Source organism: Salvelinus namaycush, chromosome 7 (assembly GCF_016432855.1).
Source record: "Salvelinus namaycush isolate Seneca chromosome 7, SaNama_1.0, whole genome shotgun sequence".
NCBI lineage: Eukaryota > Metazoa > Chordata > Actinopteri > Salmoniformes > Salmonidae > Salvelinus > Salvelinus namaycush.
In genome coordinates, this window is record NC_052313.1 from 29,116,900 (window position 1) to 29,142,102 (window position 25,203).

General features: G+C 41.0%; 2 protein-coding genes across 2 annotated transcripts in view; both read right to left on the bottom strand.

The window, feature by feature from the left end:
- ncapg2 (non-SMC condensin II complex, subunit G2) overlaps positions 1 to 3,531 on the bottom strand; it is a 32,599-nt gene extending 29,068 nt beyond the window's left edge. Inside the window, exons 1-6 of the mRNA XM_038997903.1 lie at positions 3,486 to 3,531; positions 3,135 to 3,250; positions 2,449 to 2,634; positions 1,891 to 2,005; positions 1,608 to 1,765; positions 115 to 249 (exon numbers count right to left, since the gene is read on the bottom strand). Of these exons, the coding sequence (XP_038853831.1) occupies positions 115 to 249; positions 1,608 to 1,765; positions 1,891 to 2,005; positions 2,449 to 2,634; positions 3,135 to 3,212 (672 nt within the window). The 5' untranslated portion in view covers positions 3,213 to 3,250; positions 3,486 to 3,531. The remainder of the gene's footprint in view (positions 1 to 114; positions 250 to 1,607; positions 1,766 to 1,890; positions 2,006 to 2,448; positions 2,635 to 3,134; positions 3,251 to 3,485) is intronic.
- A 3,714-nt stretch (positions 3,532 to 7,245) lies between these two features.
- esyt2b (extended synaptotagmin-like protein 2b) overlaps positions 7,246 to 25,203 on the bottom strand; it is a 48,988-nt gene continuing 31,030 nt past the window's right edge. The window contains exons 12-20 of the mRNA XM_038997265.1: positions 23,830 to 23,904; positions 23,573 to 23,659; positions 15,759 to 15,908; positions 10,253 to 10,635; positions 9,987 to 10,085; positions 9,152 to 9,283; positions 8,797 to 8,902; positions 8,119 to 8,168; positions 7,246 to 7,688 (exon numbers count right to left, since the gene is read on the bottom strand). Of these exons, the coding sequence (XP_038853193.1) occupies positions 7,643 to 7,688; positions 8,119 to 8,168; positions 8,797 to 8,902; positions 9,152 to 9,283; positions 9,987 to 10,085; positions 10,253 to 10,635; positions 15,759 to 15,908; positions 23,573 to 23,659; positions 23,830 to 23,904 (1,128 nt within the window). The 3' untranslated portion in view covers positions 7,246 to 7,642. The remainder of the gene's footprint in view (positions 7,689 to 8,118; positions 8,169 to 8,796; positions 8,903 to 9,151; positions 9,284 to 9,986; positions 10,086 to 10,252; positions 10,636 to 15,758; positions 15,909 to 23,572; positions 23,660 to 23,829; positions 23,905 to 25,203) is intronic.

Genomic DNA, 25,203 nt, shown 5'->3' on the forward strand with positions numbered 1-25,203 from the left:
GGTTTGCAGTCTTTTCTTTTGTTATATTAAGCCAGGCAAGCTCAAACAGGCCCAGATAAAGTATTGAATACATTTCTTACATATTTGAAACCCAGTTCTGACACACAAACTTACATCTTCGTTTCTGATGTGATTGACACTGAGGAAGCACTGTAGCAGCAGATCGATCAGCTCCTTGCTGTCCTCCGATGAAAAATCCACAGTCAGCAGCACCTCATGGAAACCCCACAGCCTTCGGATCTCAGTCACCTGAGAACACAGACAACGCAGTGACGACATTCAGCAACCCATATACAAAACTGGTCGACGCCACAAGACAAAATGTGCCAAGATTATACAAACGGTTAATACAGAGAGAATTATTACCCCAGATACTCAGAGACACTTTGGAGAACAGCCCAACATGCAGATGGTTCGTTCCACCAAGTCGGTGCCTTTTGAGAAGTGGCAATTAAATGCGTCACAACAAGATAAGTTGTTCAAAAATTGATAGACAGGCTAGAAATGTATGGGTAACAGGGTTGACGAGTTATGCTTGACCAACTCAGTTACCAACCACAAAACGGACAAAAAGAGTAGAACCAGCTCACCTATTTTTACACTATGATTTGACTATTAGACGCTCAATGTTTCTTTAAAAAAAAAAAATCTAAGGAATAGTTTCACCATATTAAAATGAGAGTTCAGTTCACGTAAACAGGGTTGACCTTAAAATGAGGGACAGACGTAAATGAATCACTAATCACATGAAATAAATGATCATCTTCAGAAATGACTGTCAAAGCAACAAAATAACTAGGGCTTTACAATGATGGTGAAATTTTGGGGTTGAGAGTTAAAAACTTCCTAGAAGTCACAGAGAGTGCATGGAGGGAAATGGCAAAATGCAGAATTTTGGTCACTTTAGAAAGTCGTTATTCATATAAAATTCAAACGTAGTGAATTCTCCATGTGCTGTATATTAAAGGGAAGTTCATAAAAAAAATGCAATATTCGTGCCCAATTTAGACAAAATATCAAATGGGGCGCAAAATTCACTATTTTCGTGAAACCCCCCCCAGAATCTGCCTGCGACAAGAGCGGATCCATCTCACTAGGGCAGAAAAAGAGGATCACACAGACCATAATCGTATACCACTCCACTGAAAATATCCACCTCTCTCAGATACACTAGAGTTGAAGACTTCAATTCTGACATAGAAATAAAATAAAGTACATACTCTCAAATCAAATTCTTCAGATGAGCACTGAATGAGAGGACCAGGTGATTAGAAAGCGCTCGTCTGTTGTCAAGACCACGGAGTGGACATAAAACAGATTTAATGAGACCAGTCATTCACTTTTTGACTCCTGATGGAGATGATTAGGGATATAGGGGGCTTGACAAAACACAGAGGAGGAAAGCCAATCAGATATGGGGCGAACAAAATAAAAAGCAAGCAAAAAAAATGAAGGAAACATGAAACCTATCATTCTGTATTTTCCACCAAAATAACTGTGATATATATTTTTAAGCAATCCTATAAAGCCTGCTAGAGAAAGCAAGACTGACAGAGAGTCAAATTGAAAAGCAACGACAGTCCATGTTGGTGCTAAAGGGTACGTACTGGTTTCTTCAGTATGAGAGTCTTCTCCAAGCATACGAGGAAGGCTGTGCGGCCCAGCTCTTCTTTCCCCAGGAGGCCTTTCTTCCACCAGGCCTCACACAGACCGTGGACAGCCTGCCGCAGAGGCATCTCAGAGGCAGGAAGGTAGGGCAAGACACCTGGAGTTGTTCGACAGAGAGACAGGGGAGTTGAGTTTAAAAAAAAACTGGCTATGAAAAGCACTACAGAAGTTTAATAAAACCGAGGATACAGGGTTAATATTCAATAAAACTAAGGCACTCACCATTTAATATGTTGGCGCACTCTAAGAGAGAGTTGTAAGCGTCACCATCCTCAATGACTTCAACCGAAGCAGTGACCACGAGAGTCACTCCCTCAAAAACAGATATGGTGTGCGTCTGAACAAGAACGGTAAAGATTAACACCTCTCAACCAAGGAATAGTAGACAACACTTACATTAGATGAAGGCGATGAAGTCAGAGCAAGAATAAAACAATTTCTCTTGTCATGTCCAGTTTGGAACAATATAGAAGAGCAAGAATGGCCAGGATGTAGAGTTGTCACTATACCAGTATCACAATACTATGATACCCAATTTTCCATGGCAAAAAAAAATAAACTCAGAGGCAGACTAAGCTCTTTGGTTGAACCTGCTTTAAGTAAAATATTGTGTGATATAGCATGTAAAATAAACAAATGCTACTCTGACTGACAACATAATGTGGTTCCTTTCCAACATTAGGACTGTATCACTCAAATTAAACCCGCTTCATGCTTTGTTTCCTTGCCACGATACTAGTATTGTATAAACTTTAAGTGACATAATTAACAAGTACTCACCAGGTCTGGGGACACCTCTATCTCCATGTCATTGTCCTCCTCTATGCCAGCATCCCAGTGCTCTTGTGGGAAGGCCGCCAGCTGGTCACAAAGCAGTGTGACTAGTCTGGCCCACAGTGCCTCTCTCTGGACCTTTGGCAACTCCTGCAGGACCTCTTCCAAGTCAAAGGGCTCAGTCGTGTCCTTCTGCGGTAACATTTCAACCAACAATATGGGGTCAGAGGCAAGGCTCTCAGATATACACAAACATAACAAATCAGTGTTGTAGAAAATACTCATTTTAAGATTCATGATATTGGTCCTATATGATATATTTTTGAAGATTGACAAATGACATTGGTTTTAGCTATACCATCTAAATGTAGTTATATAGCTAGCTCATGTCACTCGTCAGAAATGTAAGTAAACAGTTAGCTCACTTGGTGGAGCATAATTGACTTGCTAAATGCTAACAATGGGTGTATTCATTACATCTTTAAAGGAATCCGTTTACAATTTCAGAACCAGAGAAGCAAACAGTGCAAATGGAACGAAAGGGACCCAACTGAATTTGTCCAAAAGAAACTCTCGTTTCCATTGCAAAAAGTTTTCCGTTTGGAGTAAAATAAAATTCTTAATGAATACACCCCTGCTATAAAACTGACAGCACAAACTAGCTAACGTTAGCTACGTGTAAAATTACTTACATGGAGTTTAGTGAAATTCAGAAATTCCCCCACATTGTCTTTGCAGACCGAGTTTAAAAATGCCTCTCGCTTAGACATTTCGTTTAGCCAGTGCCGTGAAATAAGCAGTCAAAACTCTGAATGATTGGGATAAAAGCAACATGTCATGACATCATGAGCAACAATAACATAGCCAAGTTAGCTAGCTAGATTCGTGTTTCCGATTTATAGACCGAAATATGACCTAAAGTTCATCAGAACATCATATACCACTAAGCGAATTTAATGTTAAATACATATCAATGTTTTGTGTCGTTATTCTTATAAATCATAAACGATTACTTATTATGATTTAGCTAGCCACAGACTCACCCAAAAGCTTCCCCGCGCAAATTTAGATTTAAGATCCAGAGCCACGTCTGTTCAACGTCATTACGTTTTTTTGCACGCACGCAATCTACTGTAATTTATTTTTGCAGCATTTTGTAGAGCAAGCCACTTATGCTATTGGCAGTAAATTGTAAATACATGTTTTCCCTTCACATGTTGGGTGTAATTGTAGTTTCTTAAAAATGTGGTTTTAACTTAAAGTAATCTGTAAACGCACACATCGTATGTGTCTCTCAAATGTGTATCAGTTAATTTTAAACGCTATTAATGTAAAGTAACTGGAAAGTAAATAATCAGGAATTAAAATATCAACTAAAGTTGTGCCTGAACCACTAGATGGCTCTTACGTTCAGCAAAACAAGGACGAGCACCTACAGTGCACTCGGAAATTATTCAGACCCCTTCACTTTTTCCACATTTTATTACATTACAGCCTTATTATAAAATGTATTAAATAGTTTTTTCCCTCATCAATCTACACCCAATACCCCATAATGTTTGTACATTTCTAAACATAAAAAAATGTCAATATAACATTTACATAAGTATTCAGACCCTACTAAGTACTTTGTTGAAGCACCTTTGGCAGCAATTACAGCCTGAAGTCAAATCAAATTGTATTTGTCACATACACCAAATACAACAGCTGTAGACCTTACAGTGAAATGCTTACTTACAAGCCCTTAACCAACAATGCAGTTAAGAAAAATACCTCAAAAAATAAAAGAAATAAAAGTAACAAATAATTAAAGAGCAGCAGTAAACAGCTGCATCCCAACAGCATGATGCTGCCACCACCATGCTTCACCGTAGGGATGGTGCCAGATTTCCTCCAGACGTGACGCTTGGCATTCAGGCCAAAGAGTTCAACCTTGGCTTCAGCAGACCATAGAATCTTGTTTTTCATGGTCTGAGGGTCCTTTAGGTGCCTTTTGGCAAACTCCAAGCGGGCTGTCATGTGCCTTTTACTGAGGAGTGGCTTCTGTCTGGCCACTTTACCATAAAGGCCTGATTGGTGGAGTGCTGCAGAGATGGTTGTCCTTCTGGAAGGTTTTCCCATCTCCACAGAGGAACCCTGGAGCTCTGTCAGAGTGACCATCGGGTTATTGGTCACCTCCCTGACCAAGGCCCTTCTCCCCGATTGCTCAGTTTGGCCGGGCGGCCAGCTCTAGGAAGAGTCTTGGTGGTTTCAAACTTCTTCCATTTAAGAATGATGGAGTCCACGGTGTTCTTGGGGACCTTCAATGCTGCAGACATTTTTTGGTACCCTTCCCCAGATCTGTGCCTCTACACAATCCTGTCTCGGCGCTCTATAGACAATTCCTTTGACCTCATGGCTTGGTTTTTGCTCTGACATGCTCTGTCAGCTGTGGGACCTTACATAGACAGGTGTGTGCCTTTCCAAATTCTGTCCAATCAATTGAATTTACCACAGGTGGACTCCAATCAAGGTGTATAAACATCTCAAGGATGATCAATGGAAACAGGATGCACCTGAGCTTAATTTCGAGTCTAATAGCAAAGGGTCTGATTACTTATGTAAATAAGGTATTTCAAACAAATTCTAAACCTGTTTTCGTTTTGTCATTATGGGGTATTGTGTGTAGATTGATAAGGAAAAACTTTAATTTAATACATTTTAGAATAAGGCTGTAATGTAACAAAATGTGGAAAAAGTCAAGGGTTCTGAATACTTTCCGAATGCACTGTAAATTCAGTAGGCTAACAGCCTCACAAAGGCTAACAATGAATTTAGAGCCAGGCAACTTTTCACAGGGGAGTCAAGTCATTGCAGTCAACAACACCTCAAAACAAGATACATTTTTTAATTAAAGAGAAACAACTGTTTATTATTCAAAACAAACCATGAATATCCTTATTCCAAACTTGAAAACTATTGATGCTAAAAGGTTTCATGTACATTTGTGAATGTGAAGGTGTTTAATGTTAATAAGGCACAGGAAAGATAACTGACAGAGGATTAAAGATGTTTGTAATGCACAATATGGAAGTGTTTCAAGATAAAAACAGTATTCACTGTATGGCTTTACGTACAGGAGTAGACTATAGCACATTCTGTCATCATTCGACAAATAAAAACAAAAACTTCACACAATGTTGCTCAAAAATGACCATAACGTCTGGTGTAAGAAACCATTAATATATTATCCTCTATTAATTTACAAATTATGTATTACAATAATCAAACTCTTATCTCTATTTAGATATAATATACACCAGAGCAGAACATATCCCCCGCCCTGACATATACCCCTCCATCTCAACATAATCCTATATTGCACTGAATCCCTCAAAATATACGGTAAAGAATATACTGAACCACAATTTCATCCTTTTTAGATGTCCATTCAGTGGTAGGACTTTGAATCACTGTACTAGTAATTGATTTTAATTAGCATGAAGAAAACACATGGAAGTAAACAAAGACCAAATAACACTGCATGACAAAAATACATAAAACAAATGAACTGATCATCCATGTTCATGGCATGTAACTACCATAGGAGCCATATCTGTCCCTTTGATGAGAATTCGTTCACATCATCAATAGATATGGAGTCCATTCAATGTAAAATAAAAAATAAATAGAATTTCAACATCATTTCCTTCAATAGTAACAAATAAAAATGAAATCCCTGCAAATCTTAATTAGTCAATTTTAGCCCAGTTATACATACAGTGGGGAGAACAAGTATTGGATACACTGCCGATTTTGCAAAGCATGTAGAGGTCTACATCTCGTGGGGCATCAATGATCATGAGGAAGGTGAGGGATCAGCCCAGAACTACACGGCAGGACCTGGTCAATGACCTGAAGAGAGCTGGGACCACAGTCTCAAAGAAAACCATTAGTAACATACTACGCCGTCATGGATTAAAATCCTGCCACGCACGCAAGGTCCCCCTGCTCAAGCCAGCGCATGTCCAGGCCCATCTGAAGTTTGCCAATGACCATCTGGATGATCCAGAGGAGGAATGGGAGAAGGTCATGTGGTCTGATGAGACAAAAATAGAGCTTTTTGGTCTAAACTCCACTCGCCGTGTTTGGAGGAAGAAGAAGGATGAGTAAAACCCCAAGAACACCATCCCAACCGTGAAGCATGGAGGTGGAAACATCATTCTTTGGGGATGCTTTTCTGCAAAGGGGACAGGACGACTGCACCGTATTGAGGGGAGGATGGATGGGGCCATATATCGCAAGATCTTGGCCAACAACCTTCTTCCCTCAGTAAGAGCATTGAAGATGGGTCGTGGCTGGGTCTTCCAGCATGACAACGACCCGAAACACACAGCCAGGGCAACTAAGGAGTGGCTCCGTAAGAAGCATCTCAAGGTCCTGGAGTGGCCTAGCCAGTCTCCAGACCTGAACCCAATAGAAAATCTTTGGAGGGAGCTGAAAGTCCGTATTGCCCAGCGACAGCCCCGAAACCTGAAGGATCTGGAGAAGGTCTGTATGGAGGAGTGGTCCAAAATCCCTGCTGCAGTGTGTGCAAACCTGGTCAAGAACTACAGGAAACGTATGATCTCTGTAATTGCAAACAAAGGTTTCTGTACCAAATATTAAGTTCTGCTTTTCTGATGTATCAAATACTTATGTCATGCAATAAAATGCAAATTAATTACTTAAAAATCATACAATGTGATTTTCTGGATTTTTGTTTTAGATTCCCTCTCTCACAGTTGAAGTGTACCTATGATAAAAATTACAGACCTCTACATGCTTTGTAAGTAGGAAAACCTGAAAAATCGGCAGTGTATCAAATACTTGTTCTCCCCACTGTATATAAACATTGACAACTTAGAGAAAAGGCAGTAAATGTGCTTTTTTGACACATTAACCTACATTTTCTGATAAATGTTTTGCTTTTAACAGGACAATTTTGCGAATCTTTGACGTCGTTGAATACTGCAGGAACAGCATATTATAGTACACCTGAAGTCGTATCTCTACTTAGGTCGACAACACACAAATTCAATGGGAAAAAAAGAAAGAAAAGGAAAATTATGTGCCCTTTGATAAGTGATAACACTATATGAAAGCAGAGTGTGTTTCTATGAATGTCAATTGGTGTTTATGATGATGGAGGTGCGGTCTTCCTGTGTCATTCTCTACCTCTCTATGCCTGGACTGTTTTGCGGTTGCCATCTTCAGTCAGATCATACCTACAAGACAAAACAAGGAGTTAAAACACCAGTGGAGCGACAAATGGCAATGGCAGAAACTAAAATATGACTAACAAATCCAATCCAAATCAAATCAAACTTTATTTGTCACATGCGCCGAATACAACAAGTGTAGACCTTACCGTGAAATGCTTACTTTCAAGCCCTTAAGTAAGCATTTCACGGTAAAGTCTACACTTGTTGTATTCGGGGGCATGTTACAAATAAAGTTTGATTTGATTTGGTTTTGATCGTCTTTGTATCATAATAGATACATATGATTTTTTCGAGCAATTGTCTCACACCCAAAGATGTAATCATGGAATAAACAACAAACAACCTAGTTCATTTCACCAAATCAAATTTGTATCAAATGATAACACATACAACACAGAGCTCACAATACAAATTGGGTAAAGGAGCATCTTACCATTGTGTCCAGCCCTTGGATATATCCTCAACACTCAAATCCACCATCACCTATAATAAGTACAGTAGCATTGCTAAAGTCAACAACAATCAGATAATTCATCATGAAAAATAAAAAATCCTTCATTTTTAAAGTACAACAATGTTGTGTCCCAAATGGCACCCTTTTCTCAACATAGTGCGCTCATAGGGCTCTGAAGTATGGCACTGTGATGGATTCTGACTTCTAACCTTGAAAAAAATATGAAACATCCTTATTCATGTCACTGAGGGAGAGAGGGGAATGTAGAACGTTTACATTCGGTCAGAATATGATCTTGTTAGACATCAGGGATCCTATGGGAAGGAGAAGGGCCACAGTCTGGTACAAGTTAACAGGACAGCCGTGAGTTGGGGAGGAGTGAGGCATTTGGAGCAAAGGTCAGGTCAGATGAAGTGAGGAAGAACTGATCACTCAAGTTCTGCCTAGCAACAGAGGTGTATTGGCTGTTCAGATGTGTAAGGAAGAAAATTCACCTAAATTGGGGTATATATACTTGTGCTGGCGGGAACATGTCTTTGTCTTACGCAGCTGTGTGACCCAGTGGGTGAATAAACTTGGTTTGAGCTTTAATCGTAAACTCTTGATTTAGAATAGGGTGCCATTTGGAACAGACTATCTTTTGTGAGGAGACACTACCTTCCCGAGGAGTCCTCTGTGTTTGGACAGTATACTCCCTCCGTTCTTCACAGCGATGTCCAGAGTTCTCCTGTGCAGCTCCACCATGGACACACTGAACTCAAACCTGCAGATGAACAAAACACACGCTTTAGGATTCTCCTTTGTTTATTTCTGAGTGATGATTTCCTACTGCAGTGATACTGGGTGATGAATGAATATAATACATGATGTGATGAATGGTTGCGATGGTTAAATAGTTGCATAATGTAGGAGGTGGCCATAGAGATCATATACAGTGTATTACTATTACTTATAAGATCTACATGTAATTCTATGGAGGTGGCCTACAGTGAAAGTCCGAGTCAGAACTCACGTTTGATCATACACAGGGTTCAGGGTTTTCTTTATGGTGCTGGTTTTCCTCCGGCCTGTCCGGCTCTTGTCAGGGAGCAAGTAAACCCGAACTAAAGGATCTGATCCCTCCTTAGTGAACGCAATGAGGTTTCTGAGGGCAAAATGTACAGGGGTCATTCAGGCACATTGAAATCTGAACAGAGTATGTCCTGATATTGTGGTAATTGAAATGAACACAGAGGGGCGGTTTCCTGGACACACATTAAGCTTAGTCTTGGACTAAGGCACTTTCAATGGAGAATCTCCATTGAGCACGTTCATTATTTTTTAAATATATTTGTCCCCAATTTCGATATTGTCTCATTGCTGCAACTCCCCAGCGCACTCGGGAGAGGCGAAGGTCGAGTCATGCTTCCTCCGAAACATGACCCGCCAAACCCCGCTTCATAACACCCGTTCGCTTAACCCAGAAGCTAGCTGCACCAATGTGTCGGAGGAAACATCGTCCAACTAACGACCGAAATCAGCCTGCAGGCGCCCGGCCCGACACAAGGAGTCGCTAGAGCGCGATGAGCCAAGTAAAGCCCCCCCAGCCAAACCCTCCCCTAACCCGGACGACGCTGGGCTAATTGTGCACCGCCCTATGGGACTCCCGGTCACGGTTGTGACACAGCCTGGGATCGAACCCGGGTCTGTAGTGACACCTCAAGCACTGCGATGCAGTGCCTTAGACCGCTGCTCCACTCGGGAGGCCTGAGCATGCTTTTTAGTCTAGGACAAGGTATAATCTGTGTCCAGAACCTGGCCTATACAGTATATTTGTCTAGTCTAGTGTGATACATGAGGCCACTGACCGACAGGCGTGCACCACCACGATGAGCTTGTTCCTCTGGGAGCTGTGGCGGACAGTCAGCTGAATCTCCCCCAGGGGGTACGGACTAGGGGCAGACCCACTGAAAATGCAACACAGCACAGATTAGGGATTTTACTTTACCTCATGATAGTGTGTGTGTGTGTGTGTGTGTGTGTGTGTGTGTGTGTGTGTGTGTGTGTGTGTGTGTGTGTGTGCACGTGTGTGTGTGCGCATGTGTGTGCACGTGAGTATGTGTGTGGGATTTACTTCTGCAGCTGCCTGAGCCTCTGCTGCAGCTCTTGGGTGGCGAAGGGCAGGGAGATGTCCGAGGCCAGGCTGGCCATGGAGTCCTTATGGGGCAGGTGTTTCTGGGAGTTGGATATGGTGGTGCTCAGGTTGGAAGTGCTCCTGATAGAGGTGCTCCTGATGGGGCTGCCGCCGTACGGCTCCTCCTTTCGCTCCTCCCTGCGATGGAGGGAGTGGGTGGAGGCCTCCATGGGTGGTGTTGGGGTGGTGTAGGCTGGGGGGAGTGGCGACTCCGATGCGGAGAGTCTCTGGGAGGGGACGGTGGGGTTGACCATGCTGGCTTTCCTCACCTGGACAGAGGAGAGCTGGTCCGACGCACTTGTCTCCTTCTCCAGGCACAGAACCTACGACACAGACGAGCAGAGCACAGTAGCTTAAGAATACTGTACACTGTAATGGAAAACTGTAAATAATATGGTAATTTGGGGTCTACGGTAAAATACTCTGAAACGTTTTGCTGCCGCATACTGTCAATTCTAAAGCATTGGGGGAAAATGTTGAGGGCGGGGCAAAGTATTGCTGTATTTTGAGAGGTCTTGTAATACCACCCCACAGAATACAGTACTGTATCATATCTTTGGAGCGCCAAAAACCCTTTTGACCACTAGTGGGTGCCTGGTATTGTTGTTTCTGGCTCATTAACATATTTTGAAGATTGATAGATTTGTTGCACCCGTGATTGAGAATGGTATACCAATTGAATTCCTATGTGGTTATAGTGCCCCATCAATTTGTATAGGGAACAGTTTGGAGTGGCAGCAAGTCTTCCAGAAAATTGGAACGGAAATGGAGCTCCACCAAATTGGAAGTCTTCCATCTAGCTTGGAAAGACTATCGTGCAATATCAAAAAGCCTTCACTGCTGCTCGATCAGCCGACTTTTCCAACTTGATTGAGGAGAATAAAACAGTCCAGCTGCTTACTGGACCCTATTCTAACTAACTACTAAAAGAGCTACTTCCTGTGCTTGGTCCTCCTATGTTGAGCATAGCAAATGGCTCCCTATCCTCCGGATGTGTACCAAACTCACGAAAAGTGGCAGTAATAAAGACTCTCCTAAAAAAGCCAAACCTTGACCCAGAAAATTCTTAAAACTGAAAAAGCTGCTCAACAACTCACTGCCTTCATGAAGACAAATAATGTAGATGAAACTCTCCAGTCTGGTTTTAGACCCCATCATAGTACTGAGATAGCACTCGTGAAGGTGGTTAATTGCCTTTTAATGGCATCAGACCAAGGCTCTGTTCCTGTCCTCGTGCTCCTAGACCTTAGTGCCGCTTTAGACACCATCGATCACCACATTCTTTTGGAGAGATTGGAAACCCTAATTGGTCTACACGGAAAAGTTCTTGCCTGGTTTAGATCTTATCTGTCGGAAAGATATCAGTTTGTTTCTGTGGATGGTTTGTCCTTTAAGTTTCAGTGTTCCTCAAGCTTCCGCTTGAGGACCATTATTGTCATTCGGAAACACAATGTCAACTTTCTCTGCTATACAGATGACACACAGCTGTAAGTTTCGATGAAACATGGTTAAGCCCCAAAATTGCCTACCCTGGAAGCCTGTGTTTCAGACGTAAGGTAATCTTTTTAACTCAGACAAAACAGAGATGTTAGTTCTAGGTTCCAAGCAACGAAGAGATCTGCAGTTTGATCTAGATGGTTGTACAGTCGTCTCTAATAAAACTGTGATGGACCCGCTCTGGACCCTGATCTCTCTTTTGACGAACATATCAAAAATATTTCAAGGGCAGCTTTTTTCCATCTTCGTAACATTGCAAAAATCAGAAACATTTTGTCCAAAAATAAAGCAGAAAAGCTAATCCACTACTGCAATGCTCTACTCACAGGCTACCGGACAAAGCACTAAATACACTTCAGATATTGCTAAATACAGCTGCTAGAATCTTGACAAGAACCCCCCAAAAATATCATAATACTCAAGTGCTAGCCTCTGGCTTCCTGTTAAGGCTAGGGCTGATTTCAAGGTTTTAACTGCAAACCTACAAAGCATTATATGGATTTGCTCATACCTAACTCTCCGATTTGGTACTGCCATACATACCTACACATACACTTTGGTCACAAGACGCAGACCTCCATATTGTTCCTAGAAGCAAACAGCTGGAAGCAGGGCTTTCTCCAATAGAGTTCCATTTTAATGGAATGGTCTGCCGATCCAGAGAGAGACGCAGACTTGGTCTCAACCTTTAAGTATTTACTGAAGACTCTTCAGTAGGTTCTATGATTGAGTGTTGTCTGGCCCAGGGGTGCAAAGATGAATCGCAAGGCACTGGAGTGAAGAACCCCTCTTGCTGCCTCTGCCTGGCCGGCATCCCTCTCTCCACTGAGATTCTTTGCCTCTGACCCTATTACGGGGCTGAGTCATTGGCTTGCTAGTGCTCTCGCAAGCCGTCCCTAGGAGGGGTGTATCACATCGTGCCAGGCTTTTTCCCACTATACTGAACTTGAGTGGGTTGAGTCACTGATGTGATCTTCCTGTCCCCTGACCCCCCCGTCTCAATCTCCAGTATCTATGCAGCAATAGTCTATGTGGCGGGGGACTAGGGTCTGTCCTATCTGGTGTAATTCTCCTGCCTTATCTGGTGTCCTGTGTAATCTTAAGTATGCTCCATCTAATTCTCCCATCTCTCTCTCTCTCTCTGAATGCTTGGCTATGAAAAGCAAGCAAATTGACATTTACTGCTGACCTGTTGCACCCTCTATAACCACTGTGATTATTATTTGCCCCTGTTGGTCATCTATGAAAGTTTGAACGTCTTGAAGAACGATCTGGCCTTAATGGTCATATACTCTTATAATCGCCAGAAGAGGACTCTCTAGGTTTCTTCCTAGGTTCCTGCCTTTCTAGGGAGTTTTTCCTAGCCACCCTGCTTCTACATCTGCATTGCTTTCTCTTTGGGGTTTTAGGCTGGGTTTCTGTATAAGCATTTTGTAACATCTGCTGATGTAAAAAGGGCTTAATAAATACATTTGATTGATTGAAGCATTTAGGCTTTCCAGCAAATTGTGTTGAAAAAAAAAATGTATTACCCAAGGCTTTGTTCAACACAGTGTACATTAGTGGCACCTGCTGGTCAAAATAATTTAGAGCAGACAAATTATTATAGATGAGGTCCCACATGCCATAGAGCATGCGCAGCATAGCCTATTTGTCTTCTACCAAAACGAATACCAAACCAATCAGGGGATTGTTCAACGAAACAAAGCTTCGGTCGTCATTGATCATATGCTTCTGATAAAGTGATACAGGCATCGGCACACTGATTTGAAGTACACTGCTTAGCGATTTCGACACATGCCTTGGGGCTCCGATATCAAACCTAACATCACTACTGTAATGTGTAAACACTTTACCTAGCAGCCAACCTGCTTGCACCAATCCCTTGTAAATACAGTAAAATACTGTGAAATACAAACCCCTCCCCTCCCCTCAATGAATTGAATTAATTGATCCATCCATTCATTCACTAATTTTACGGTATTGTACTCTGTGTCATTACACAGTACTTGCTCTGATACCGTATTTAAATTACAGTAGTTGTACTGCAATATGAAATACATAATTTTACTTGCCACCAAGCTGCCTGTAAGCTACTGTCAAATTCACAGTAACCCCTTCACAGTGTACATTGTGATGGGAAGTTCTATTTACACATTTCAATCAGTAACTTTGGAAAATAGACAGCAGTTCTATTGTGGTTGCATCTCAAATGGCACTCTATTCCCCAAAACGTTGAGCTCTATAGGCCCTGGTCAAAAGTACAGTAGTTATTTACAGTTGAAGTCGGAAGTTTACATACACCTTAGCCAAATACATTTAAACTCAGTTTTTCACAGTTCCTGACATTTAATCCTAGTAACAATTCCCTGTCGTAGGTCAGTTAGGATCACCACTTTATTTTAAGAATGTGAAATGTCAGAATAATAGTAAGATAATTATTTATTTCAGCTTTTATTTCTTTCATCACATTCCCAGTGGGTAGCATTGCATTAGTATTGGGCAGCATTGCCTTTAAATTGTTTAACTTGGGTCAAACGTTTCGGGTAGCCTTCCACAAGCTTCCCACAATAAGTTGGGGGAATTTTGGCCCATTCCTCCTGACAGAGCTGGTGTAACTGAGTCAGGTTTGTAGGCCTCCTTGCTCGCACACGCTTTTTCAGTTCTGCCCACCAATTTTCTAGGGGATTGAGCTCAGGGCTTTGTGATGACACGCCAATACCTTGACTTTGTTGTCCTTAAACCATTTTGCCACAACTTTTGAAGTATGCTTGGGGGTCATTGTCCATTTGGAAGACCCATTTGCGACCAAGCTTTAACTTCCTGACTGATGTCTTGAGATGTTGCTTCAATATATCCACATAACTTTCGTTCCTCATGAAGCCATCTATTTTGTGAAGTGCACCAGTCCCTCCTGCAGCAAAGCACCCCCACAACATGATGCTACCACCCCCGTGTTTCACGGTTGGGAGTGTGTTCTTCGGCTTGCAAGCCTCCCCCTTTTCCTCCAAACATAACGATGGTCATTATGGCCAAACAGTGCTATATTTTGTTTCATCAGACTAGAGGACATTTCTCCAAAAAGTATGATCTTTGTCCCCATGTGCAGTTGCAAACCGTAGTCTGGCTTTTGAATGACGGTTTTGGAGCAGTGTCTTCTTCCTTGCTGAGCGGCCTTTCAGGTTATGTCGATATTGGACTCGTTTTACTGTGGATATAGATACTTTTGTACCTGTTTCCTCCAGCATCTTCACAAGGTCCTTTGCTGTTATTCTGGGATTGATTTGCACTTTTCTCACCAAAGTACGTTCATCTCTAGGAGACAGAACACGTCTCCTTCCGGAGCGGTATGACGGCTGCGTGGTCCCATGGTGTTTATACTTGCGTACTATTGTTTGTACAGATGAACATGGTACCTTCAGGTGTTTGGAAATTGCTCCCAAGGATGAACCAGACTTCTGGAGTTCTACAAATTTTTTCCGGAGGTATTGGTTGATTTCTTTTGATTTTCCCATGATGTCAAGCAAAGAGGCACTGAGTTTGAAGGTTGGCCTTGAAATACATCCACAGGTACACCTCCAATTGACTCAAATGTCAATTAGCCTATCAGAAGCTTCTAAAGCCATGACATCATTTTCTGGAATTTTCCAAGCTGTTTAAAGGCACAGTCAACTTAGTGTATGTAAACTTATGACCCACTGAAATTGTGTTACAGTGAATTATAAGTGAAATAATCTGTCTGAAAACTATTGTTGGAAAAATTACTTTTGTCATGCACAAAGTAGATGTTCTAACCGACTTGCCAAAACCATAGTTTGTTAACAAGAAATTTGTGGAGTGGTTGAAAAACGAGTTTTAATGACTAAAACCTAAGTGTATGTAAACTTCCGACTTCAACTGTACATAGGGAATAGCGTGCCATTTGGGAGGCAGCTATAAATATCCTTACCCTGAGAGCCAACTTCAGTTTGAGTGTGGAGCTGGGTCCAGAGTTCCTCAGGGAAAACTGCTGAGTAAACGTCATGTCTTCCTCCTCCAACAGACCACTCAAGGGGACTGTAAGATTACCCAGGGTGCACTTGTGCTTGTCATCCTTCACCTGGGCATAGATAGTCCAACAAAGGGTTAACATATTAGATATCCTATAATTCACATACACTTACTGTAAACTCAATGTTTGACCCATGCAAAAACATCAGATGTGTCTAAAGTACATAGTGTATAGAAATACAGTGCATTCAGACCCGTTGACTTTTTCCACATTTTGTTATGGTACAGCCTTATAATTATTTTTTATTTTTTTCAAAGGTTTTTTTATTTGGCATTTTCTATGATTATACAGATAACAGACATAACAGGTAGAGGGCAGAACACACGGATCCCCTACCAAATCAAACCCAACCCCCCATGCTCTAACAGAGCCCCACACCAAAACCAGCAGGCATGATATACAATGAATAATCAAATATAAAAATATATATTATAAAACAAAAAGTTAAAAAATAGTCAAAATAATTATACAAATTCTAATTTGGGTTGGTTTATGGAGTTGTGAAATAAGCTGGATCCGTGTCTTCTGCAAAGGATAGGTATCACGACTTCCGCTGAAGTCGGTCCCTCTCCTTGTTCGGGCGGCGTTCGGCGGTCGACGTCACCGGCCTTCTAGCCATCGCCGATCCACTTTTCATTTTCCATTTGTTTTGTCTTTGTCTTATACACCTGGTTTCAATCCCCCAATTACTTGTTCATTATTTAACCCTCTGTTCCCCCATGTTTGTTTGTGAGTAATTGTTTATTGTATTGCGGTCCGTATTTGTGGCCTTGTGTTTATACGACATGTATTGTGATACTTTTGAGTAAAATTGCTTTCATTACTCATATCTGCTGTCCTGCGCCTGACTCATCTCACCAGCTACACACAGACGCTTCACAATAGGAAAGGTTGCCAGATATTATAAAATGTAATTGCAGATCCCCTAACGGAGTAGTGTACTTTCTCTAGCTTGAGAACTTCCTTTATCCAATGATTAAAAGGAGGAAACCGATCCTTCCACTTAAATAGTATAAGATATCTAGCTAGAAAAGTAGTAAATGCCAGCATGTTGCCGGTATAACTGTTCAGAGGGGCCTCCTGTGGTGCCACTCCGAATAATGCAATAAAGGCAGAAGGTTCTATAGGTCTCTCCAGTATCTAAGAAAACATCTCAAAGTGATATCCAGAAATCTGTCCATTTCGGGCAAGTCCAAAAATTGTGTAATAAAGTAGCAGGAGCCTGCTAACATCGGTCACAAGTGGGATCTATTTCTAGTCTATTGGATAATTTTGCCTTTGAGCAATGCAGCCTACAAACTATTTTAAATTGAGTTACAGCATGTCTTAAACATATAGATGAAGAATGTATTCTCTGAAGCATACTCTGCCAAATGTCGTCTCAAGAGAGTGCAGGGAATCCAGATTGTGCGGGTTTAATAACGTATAGATCAAGCTTATACCTCCTTTGATATAAGGGTTCAGTTTAAAAATAGAATCTAGAAGGGAGGTAGGTGGGCGTGATGGGAAGTGACTAGAGTATGAAGATACAAAACTACGCAAATGCAGTATCTAAAGAAATGGGATCTAGGAATATTGAACTTTTGTACTAACTGTTCAAAAGATGCAAAATCCAAATCAATGTACAAGTCGTTCAGTGAGGAGATCCCTTTTCCAGACCAGATATGAAACGCCCGGTCAAATAATGATGGAGAGAATGCATGGTTCTTTAGTAATGCGGCAGAAGTTGAAAATTCACTGAGACCAAACGATCGCCTAGACTGTTTCCAGATTTTTTTAGAATGTTTCTTAATAGGGCTTTTAGTGTATTTGGAAACAGGCTCAGCTAATGCAAGTTTTGAGCAGAGTAAGGCTAAGGAGGTGGGGCCACAGGATGAGATCTCCAAGGTCAACCATTTTGGACCTGTAACATCAGGGATTTCTGTCATCCAATATAGAATGATTGTTATATTAGCTGCCCAGTAATGATATTTAAAGTTCGGAAGTGCTAGACCACCCTAGGGGCGAGATATCTGCAATACGCTCTTACATATCCAAGGGTTTTTCTTGTTCCAGATAAAAGCAGATATCAGTTTATCTATTAAGATAAAAAAATATTTTGTCAGAAAGATAGAAATACATTGAAATAAGTATAAAAACGTAGGTAATACATACATTTTAACAGTGTTAATTCTTCCGCCCATAGAAAGAAAATAAATCCCAGTGTTCAGGATCCTGTTTCAGGCAGAGTATCCAGGGAGAGAAATTAGCTTCATAGAGATCTTTGAAATTGTGTGTGACCCAAATTCCCAAATATTTCCATTTCTGTGTAGTCACTCTGAAGGGCACACGACTAACAGAAGTTTGCATGGCAGAGTTTGAGGAGAATGATTCCTCAAATACGGAAAGCAAGAAAGGAGAGTTAATCTGAGAATTAAAAACAACCCAAAAAAAGTTGCTCGGAAATCGGGTCCAGGGGATTTACCACACTGCATAGATTTAATTGCTAACACAATCTCTTTGACAGAGACTGTTCTTCTAATTCAGCAGCTGTCTCAGGCTCAGCTGTAGGAAGTTCTCAAAGAAGGTGTCAAGTTAGCATTACCAGCGGATTCCTGAAGTGTATAATTGTCAGTAAAAGTTATGAAAGCATGAATTGACCTCTAAATTATCAATACATTTGTTACTCAGCTCGTCTGTTATCTCAGGTATGGTTTGATTTACGGTTCTGGTGTGCTAGCATTTTCCCCGATTTCTCTTCATGTTCATCATTTTTGTATCAAGATTTACTAATTTGATTTTCAGCCTGTCGAGTTGAAAGAAGAAAAAAAACTGTCTGAAGTGTTAAACGTTGTTTCAGTAAATCTGCGAATGAAGAGGTTGAATATGTCATATTAAAATCAAAGATTTTATTTGTAAGTTCCCCTTGGTGTTGAATATTGCACTTCCTTTGTCACGTTCTGACCATAGTTCTTGTGTGTTTTACTTGTTTTAGTGTTGGTCAGGACGTGAGCTGGGTGGGCATTCTATGTTGTGTGTCTAGTTTGTCCATTTCTATGTATGCCTGATATGGTTCTCAATCAGAGGCAGGTGTTTGTCATTGTCTCTGATTGGGAACCATATTTAGGTGGCTTGTTTTGTGTTGGGGTTTGTGGGTGGTTGTTTCCTGTCTTTGTGTTCTGCACCAGATAGGACTGTTTTCGGTTTTCACATTTATTGTTTTGTTGCTTGTAGTGTTCAATTATATTCTTTATTAAATCATGTTGAACACTAGCCGCGCTGCGTTTTGGTCCTCTCCTTCATCCCAGGAAGAAAGCCGTTACATCCTTAATGTTGCGCTGTACAAAATAATTTGGCCCCTTAGATAAGCCTTCATTGATTCCTATACTGTTGTAGGAGACATTCCAGGGGTTTGATTAAGCTCGTGAAATAGTTACATTTGAGATGATATAAAAGCAACAAAGGTTTCTTCTGGTAGCAGTAGTGAGTTAAGCCGCCAAGGGCGATCATTATTATAATTTTTTTTAACCTTTATTTAACTAGGCAAGTCAGTAAAGAACAAATTCTTATTTATTAGGCTGTGTATTTGGTATAAGTAGTTTCATAGTAAGAGGAGAATGATCCCAAATGACTATAGCTTGGTAATCACACTCCGTAATAAGTGGCAAAAATCTATTCTCTAGGAAAAAGTAGTCGATACATGAGAACGTCTTAAGAACTGGCGAGAAAAAAATAATACTCCCTAGCTGTGGGATTGCGGAAACGCCACAAATCAGATATGCCATATGTCTTAAGAAATAGCTGAATTGTGGATACTGTCTTTGATGAAGATGATACCTTAGGAGAGCTGCGATCCAGATTGGGCGACAGTACACAATTCATATCACCACCTAGTACTAGGTGGTGTGTGTCCATATTTGGTAAATCGAGAAAATACATTTGTGAAAAATGAACTGTATTCTCAGTTTGGTGCATAAATGTTAACCAAGATAACAGGTGTATCATACAGTCTTCCTACTACAATAATGAAATGGCCTGCTGAGTCTGCTTCTACACTTGACATTGCGAACGGTATGTTTTTACTAATTAAAATGGCTGCCCCTCTGGTTTTAGAATGAAAATTGGAATGATATGATTGACCGATCCACCCTCCTTTTAAACGAGAGTGATCGAAAGTGCGGAGATGTGTCTCCTGAAGAAAGGCGATATCTACTTTAAGGCAATTTAAATGACAAAGAACCCTTTTATGTTTCACTGGGTGATTTAAAGATTTAACATTCCAGCTAGCAAAAGTGACCGAGCAACCAGCTCTCCCTCTCATGATATTAGGCCTAGCCATGTAAAGTCAGGTGGGAAAAGGATAGATGCCAAATTACAATAACAACTGATCCATTAAACATTTTCCCAAAAATAGCAAATAAAAAAACCAAAAGTTGAAGAACAATAAAAAAGCAAACAAAAAATACTCTGAAGTCTGGTATGAAAAAGATAACCCACCCTGGTCACCTAATAGAACAAGGTAACCGCTAATCCCCACATAAAGATATCCACACATGATGTGCTTGTAGTGGGGAACACTAAACCTATCGAGTAGAGAGCCCTGCTGAAATAGTGAAGGATTTAAAACAAGTTGCGCATTATAAATAACTAAGAAATACCCATTTACAACCCCAAACCAGGCTGTTTTAAAAGAAAGTATAAAACATTTTATAAATCACATCTTACAGCAATACCACTAAGTCAGCAGCAACTTCTTTAAAGAAATGACATAACCTAATAATAGAAATGTGCTTTATCTACCCTGGATACGGGTACCATCGAGAAATAGAAATGAGCAGCTTCATGGAAATAAAATACAACGGTAAAACAAAAGGAGAATTGACTCACCCGAACTACGGCACTAATGCTACCTAATAATAAACAATATCAACTGATACCACTGGCAACGCTATACAGTATCTACAAAAGAGAGACTGAGTCAGCAGTGGTAGACACATTCGTCCATTACCCTAAATCGCCAAATAGGTGAACCTTCAGCCATTTGCTTCGTCCGACCTCTGTAGAATGTTCAACTTTACGGAGGCCATCGCCTTATTGGGGTCTTGGAACTCTTCCTCGGTGCCGTTGTATGTTATACGGAGCCGGGTAGGTAAAGCCACATCATACAGAACGTTGATCGTCCACAGAGCAGACTCTTAACATCGCTGAAAGTGGCATGGTCACGAGCAACGCTGGGGGCATATTCTGGAAAGATAGAAATGGGTGCTCTGTTACATCGAAGTGGGCCAAATTATCTGGCACGCCGAAGAACATCAATACAATCCTGATAGTAGTGTAGTTTAGCTACAATAACGCAAGGTTTTCCGGCAGGCTTTCTTGCTTGAGAGCCCGTATGTGAGCGGTCTACAAGGATGTCTTTATCCAATTTGAGAGATTCCTTCAATAACTTTGAGACCGATGAAGTAGAACTTGAGCCCGGGTCCTCAGCTACCCCCATGATCCTGATATTGGCATATAACCTTGTAAATGTATGCATTGTTCCTTAAGGCTAGCTACATCAGTTTTGACTTTCTTAATCGTGGTTTGTAGCGTAGTCGTGTCGTCTGAGCATGTTGACAAGCCTTGTTCCATGTCGTAGACAGTTTTCTTAACTGTATCCAGTTCAGTACGAACCACTGCAGTATGCTTTGCGAGTTCATTCTTGACTGCTTGTAACTCCAACTTAATACAATTGAAGTCCTCACTGAGCGCGTCCTTGAGTTCCGACTTGAGTATAGATGAAATGTCCGCTCTGAAGGCAGCAAGAATCTCGGCCTTCAAATCCTCGGTGGGGAGGAGCCGCTGCTCCCATTTGTTGAAGAACTCGAGCTCCTCGTCTTGGTCGTAGTGTTTTCTCTTTTGTCAGTGTCTCCGCTGAACTTAAACTTTTGCAGGTTATGCCCCATTTACACATTAACACAAAAATAAAAGTTGAGCAAAGTAAAGCACGTCATTCAAAGGCTGTGTTTCTTAGTTCTTTTTGGGTCAAAGCGCAAAGAAAGTATTAAATAAATGCAATTTCAGCAGGAGCTTGGAAAAACGTGGCCTACTTCATGACCTACTCCACTAGCGCTCTAGTTACAGCCTTATTCTAAAATGGATCAAATAAAATAACAATCCTCATCAATCTACACATAACACCCTATAATGAATATTTTGCAAATGTATTAAACATAAAAAACAGAAATAGCTTATTTACATAAGTATTTAGACCCTTTGCTATGAGACTCGAAATAGAGTTCAGGTGCATCCTGTTTCCATTGATCATCCTCGAAATGTTTCTACAACTTGATTGGAGTCCACCTGTGGTAAATTCAATTGATTGGACATGATTTGGAAAGGCACACACCTATCTATATAAAGGTCCCACAGTTGACAGTGCATGTCAGAGTAATAACCAAGCCATGAAGTCGAAGGAATTATCAGTAGAGCTCAGAGACAGGATTGTGTCGAGGCACAGATCTGGGGAAGGGTACCAAAGAATGTCTGCAGCGTTTAAGGTCCCCAAGAACACAGTGGCCTCCATCATTCTTAAATGAAAGAAGTTTGGAACCACCAAGACTCTTCCTAGAACTGGCCGCCTGGCCAAACTGAGCAATTGGGGGAGAAGGGCCTTGGTCAGGGAGGTGACCAAGAATCAGAAGGTCACTCTGACAGAGCTCCAGAGTAACTATGTAGAGATGGGAGAACCTTCCAGAAGGACAACCATCACTGCAGCACTCCACCAATCAGGCCTTTATGGTCAGTGGCCAGACGGAAGCCACTCCTCAGTAAAAGGCACATGACAGCCTGTTTGACAAAAGGCACCTAAAGGACTCAGACCTTGAGAAACAAGATTCTCTGGTCTGATGAAACCAAGATTGAACTCTTTGGCCTGAATGTCAAGCGTTACGCCTGGAATAATCCTGGCACCGTCTCTACGGTGAACCATTGTGGTGGCAGCATCACGCTGTGGGGATGTTTTTCAGCGGCAGGGACTGGGAGACTAGTCAGGATCTAGGGAAAGATGGACGGAGCAAAGTACAGAGATTCTTGATGAAAACCTACTTCAGAATGCTCAGGGACCCAGACTGGGGCGAAGGTTCACCTTCCAACAGGACAACAACCCTAAGCACACAGCCAAGACAACGCAGGAGTGGCATCGGGACAAGTCTCTGAATGTCCTTGAGTAGCCCAGCCAGAGCCCGGACTTGAACCCTATCGAACATCTCTGGAGAGACCTGAAAATAGCTGTGCAGCGACGCTCCCCATCCAACCTGACAGAGCTTGAGAGGATCTGTAGAGAAGAATGGGAGAAACTCCCGAAATACAGGCGTGCCAAGCTTGTAGCGTCATACCCAAGAAGACTCGAGGCTGTAATTGCTGCCAAAGCTGCTTCAACAAAGTAGTGTGTAAAGGTTCTGAATACTTATGTAAATGTGATATTTCTGGGGGGGGGGTTCCAATAAATGAGCAAAAATGTCCAAAGAAACAGTTTTTGCTTTGTCATTATGGGGTATTGTGTGTAGATTAATGAGAAAAAAACAGCAATTTAATCAATTTTAGAATAAGGCTGTAACGTAACAGAATGTGGAAAAAGCCAAGGGGCCTGAATACTTTCCGAATGCACTATAGATCACCTACCAGTTGTGATATGGTGAAAAATAAATATGAATGTACAGTACATAGTTGTTAACTAAGGTGTGTGACAGTACCTCCACTTCCAGCTCCTGCCTCCTGGGGTTATGGACAAGGAAGGAGAAGGCTTCCTCCCACATTGGCTCATTGGTCTTATAGCGGATCTGAAGACAACACATATAGAATAGAATACAATGGAATAGAATAACTGTATTTATTTATATGACCATGTCTATTGGAGGTTTAAAACATCCTCAAAGTGTAAGAGAAATATGAGGTTTTCAATTATCATTTCCAATTATCTACAGAAACCATGCCCACTGTAGTTTCTTACCTTACTCTCAAATGATTTGTTCCCAACTGTGAAATAGACGTAAGGACTTGGTTCACTGCTCGTTTTCTTGCCGGACTGTGAGAGATGACCAGGAAAAGAGTGGCTCTGAACGAGTGTTACTAAGACATAAACACACACTGAAAACATTGTTATTCTTCAGCTAATTGTAGTAACAAAGTTGTCATACAGTAGAAACACACTGAAAATCACTGATAAAATGGGTAGGAGTGTCTATCCTGAGATAAAAGAGAATATCATTTAGGCTGCATCCCAAATTGTTCCCTATTCCTTATTTATACGTTTTTTGGGGAAAATGCACAGTAGCTAGGAAATTGTCAACCTTGGTCTTAATTCTTCATTCTGATTTCAAGCTCCTTCTCAGCTTTGAAATCCAAGAACTTTCACTGTTGGCAACCGGTTTATAATAGATACCTTGTGCATATAACAATGTGTGTTTCCCAAATGCCACCATTATCTCTTGTGTTGTGCACTACTTTTGAGGAGGGCCCATACCGTAGGCTCTGGTTAAAAGTAATGCACTATATAGGTAATAGGGTGCCATTTTGGACACATCCAGTGTATGAGTCTAAAGTTACCAAACTTAAGTGCATCCCTACCTCCTGGAAATGGCTTTAGTCTGATAAAAAAAGATTGATTATAAAACAGCCTGAGAGAGACACAACCCCAAACTATCACATGCCAGAATAGGTTTTTAGTCAGAAGTCAAAAGGAATGGTCAAATGCAGATTTACATTCAGGACAAATTATTGTATTAGTCCAAGCTCTATATTAAAATGTGCACACTCTAAAAAATGCTGTGTAAAAAACAACTCAGCGCTGGATAAATAGTGGACAGAACACATTTGGGGTTATTTTAACCCAGCCAGTTGGGTCACTTAGTTGGGTTGCTTTCTTTGAAGACTGGAGGTGTGGCTTAGTAGGGGCATGGCTTTCATATAGTTATTTCTGGTCACTCGTGATAGTAAATGTCATTCCGGTTAATCTGTTCTATTGTATTGCCATCACATGTTAAGATTGAGCAATGAGACTTTTGTAGCTTTAATGAGGTTTATAAAAGAATATGAGTTTTTCAACTGGCCATGCATATTCCCATGTTGATATAGATACCACTTTGTTATATTTAAAAACATTTTTGTTAAATTTATATTAAGATATGTAATGTGCAAAAATATTGAAGGAAAATGTTGATTTGCAATGTACAAACTCAACATGAACAAGAATTACCTTTACTTTCATGGGTGGTCAAAAAATAATTATCTGGAAGCTCACCCCCAGGCCATGTCTCCTTTTAATATAAATGTAATAACATTATTACTTAAACATTATAACAAAGTGGTAACTCTCCCAACATTA